Here is a 545-nt window from a genome sequence, read left to right on the forward strand (position 1 = left end):
TGATTATAAACTGATTATAAACTGATTATAAACAGTTAAACAATTTATAAACTATAAACTGTTTATAAACTGTAAACTGTTTGCTCAGCTTGCTTTTCTTTTCAGTTTGTCTGAACTCATTCTGCATTATTGGGTCAAAAAAAGCCTTGAAACTTTGTTTGTTTGTTTGTAGTATGTGAATCCTGCCTACGAGTCCATCATGGGCTACCAACAAGGCGAGCTGATCGGGAAGGAAATAATAGAAGTGCCTAAAAGTGAGAAGAATAAGCCTGATCTTCTTGAAACCATAAACTCCTGTATACTGAAAGGAAAGGTGAGGTGCAGATTTATCCTTTAATACAGCCGTGTTCTCATTACAGACCGTTGTTTTTCAATTCAAACATTTTAAAACATCGGTTTCAAGAAAAAAACAAAAGGCTGATGAGCAGCAGCTCCTAGAGTTACTGTACGTTCTAGAAAACGTGTGCTGGCTGAAAAAACTGGGCCCAAACAAAGATTAATGGTTCTGTGTGTGTGTGTGTGTGTGTGTGTGTGTGTGTGTGTGT

The 545-nt window shown here is 36.9% G+C and overlaps 1 protein-coding gene across 1 annotated transcript in view; it reads left to right on the forward strand.

Moving 5' to 3' along the window:
* Positions 1-172: 172 nt before the first annotated feature.
* The window catches only part of LOC106511274 (high affinity cAMP-specific and IBMX-insensitive 3',5'-cyclic phosphodiesterase 8A), a gene marked incomplete at both ends in the record, with an annotated part of 14546 nt that continues 14173 nt past the window's right edge, over positions 173-545 (forward strand). Inside the window, 1 exon segment of the mRNA XM_014000018.1 lies at positions 173-313. Within this exon segment, the coding sequence (XP_013855472.1) occupies positions 173-313 (141 nt within the window).

Source organism: Austrofundulus limnaeus, unplaced genomic scaffold (genome assembly GCF_001266775.1).
Source record: "Austrofundulus limnaeus strain Quisiro unplaced genomic scaffold, Austrofundulus_limnaeus-1.0 Scaffold2640, whole genome shotgun sequence".
Taxonomy (NCBI): domain Eukaryota; kingdom Metazoa; phylum Chordata; class Actinopteri; order Cyprinodontiformes; family Rivulidae; genus Austrofundulus; species Austrofundulus limnaeus.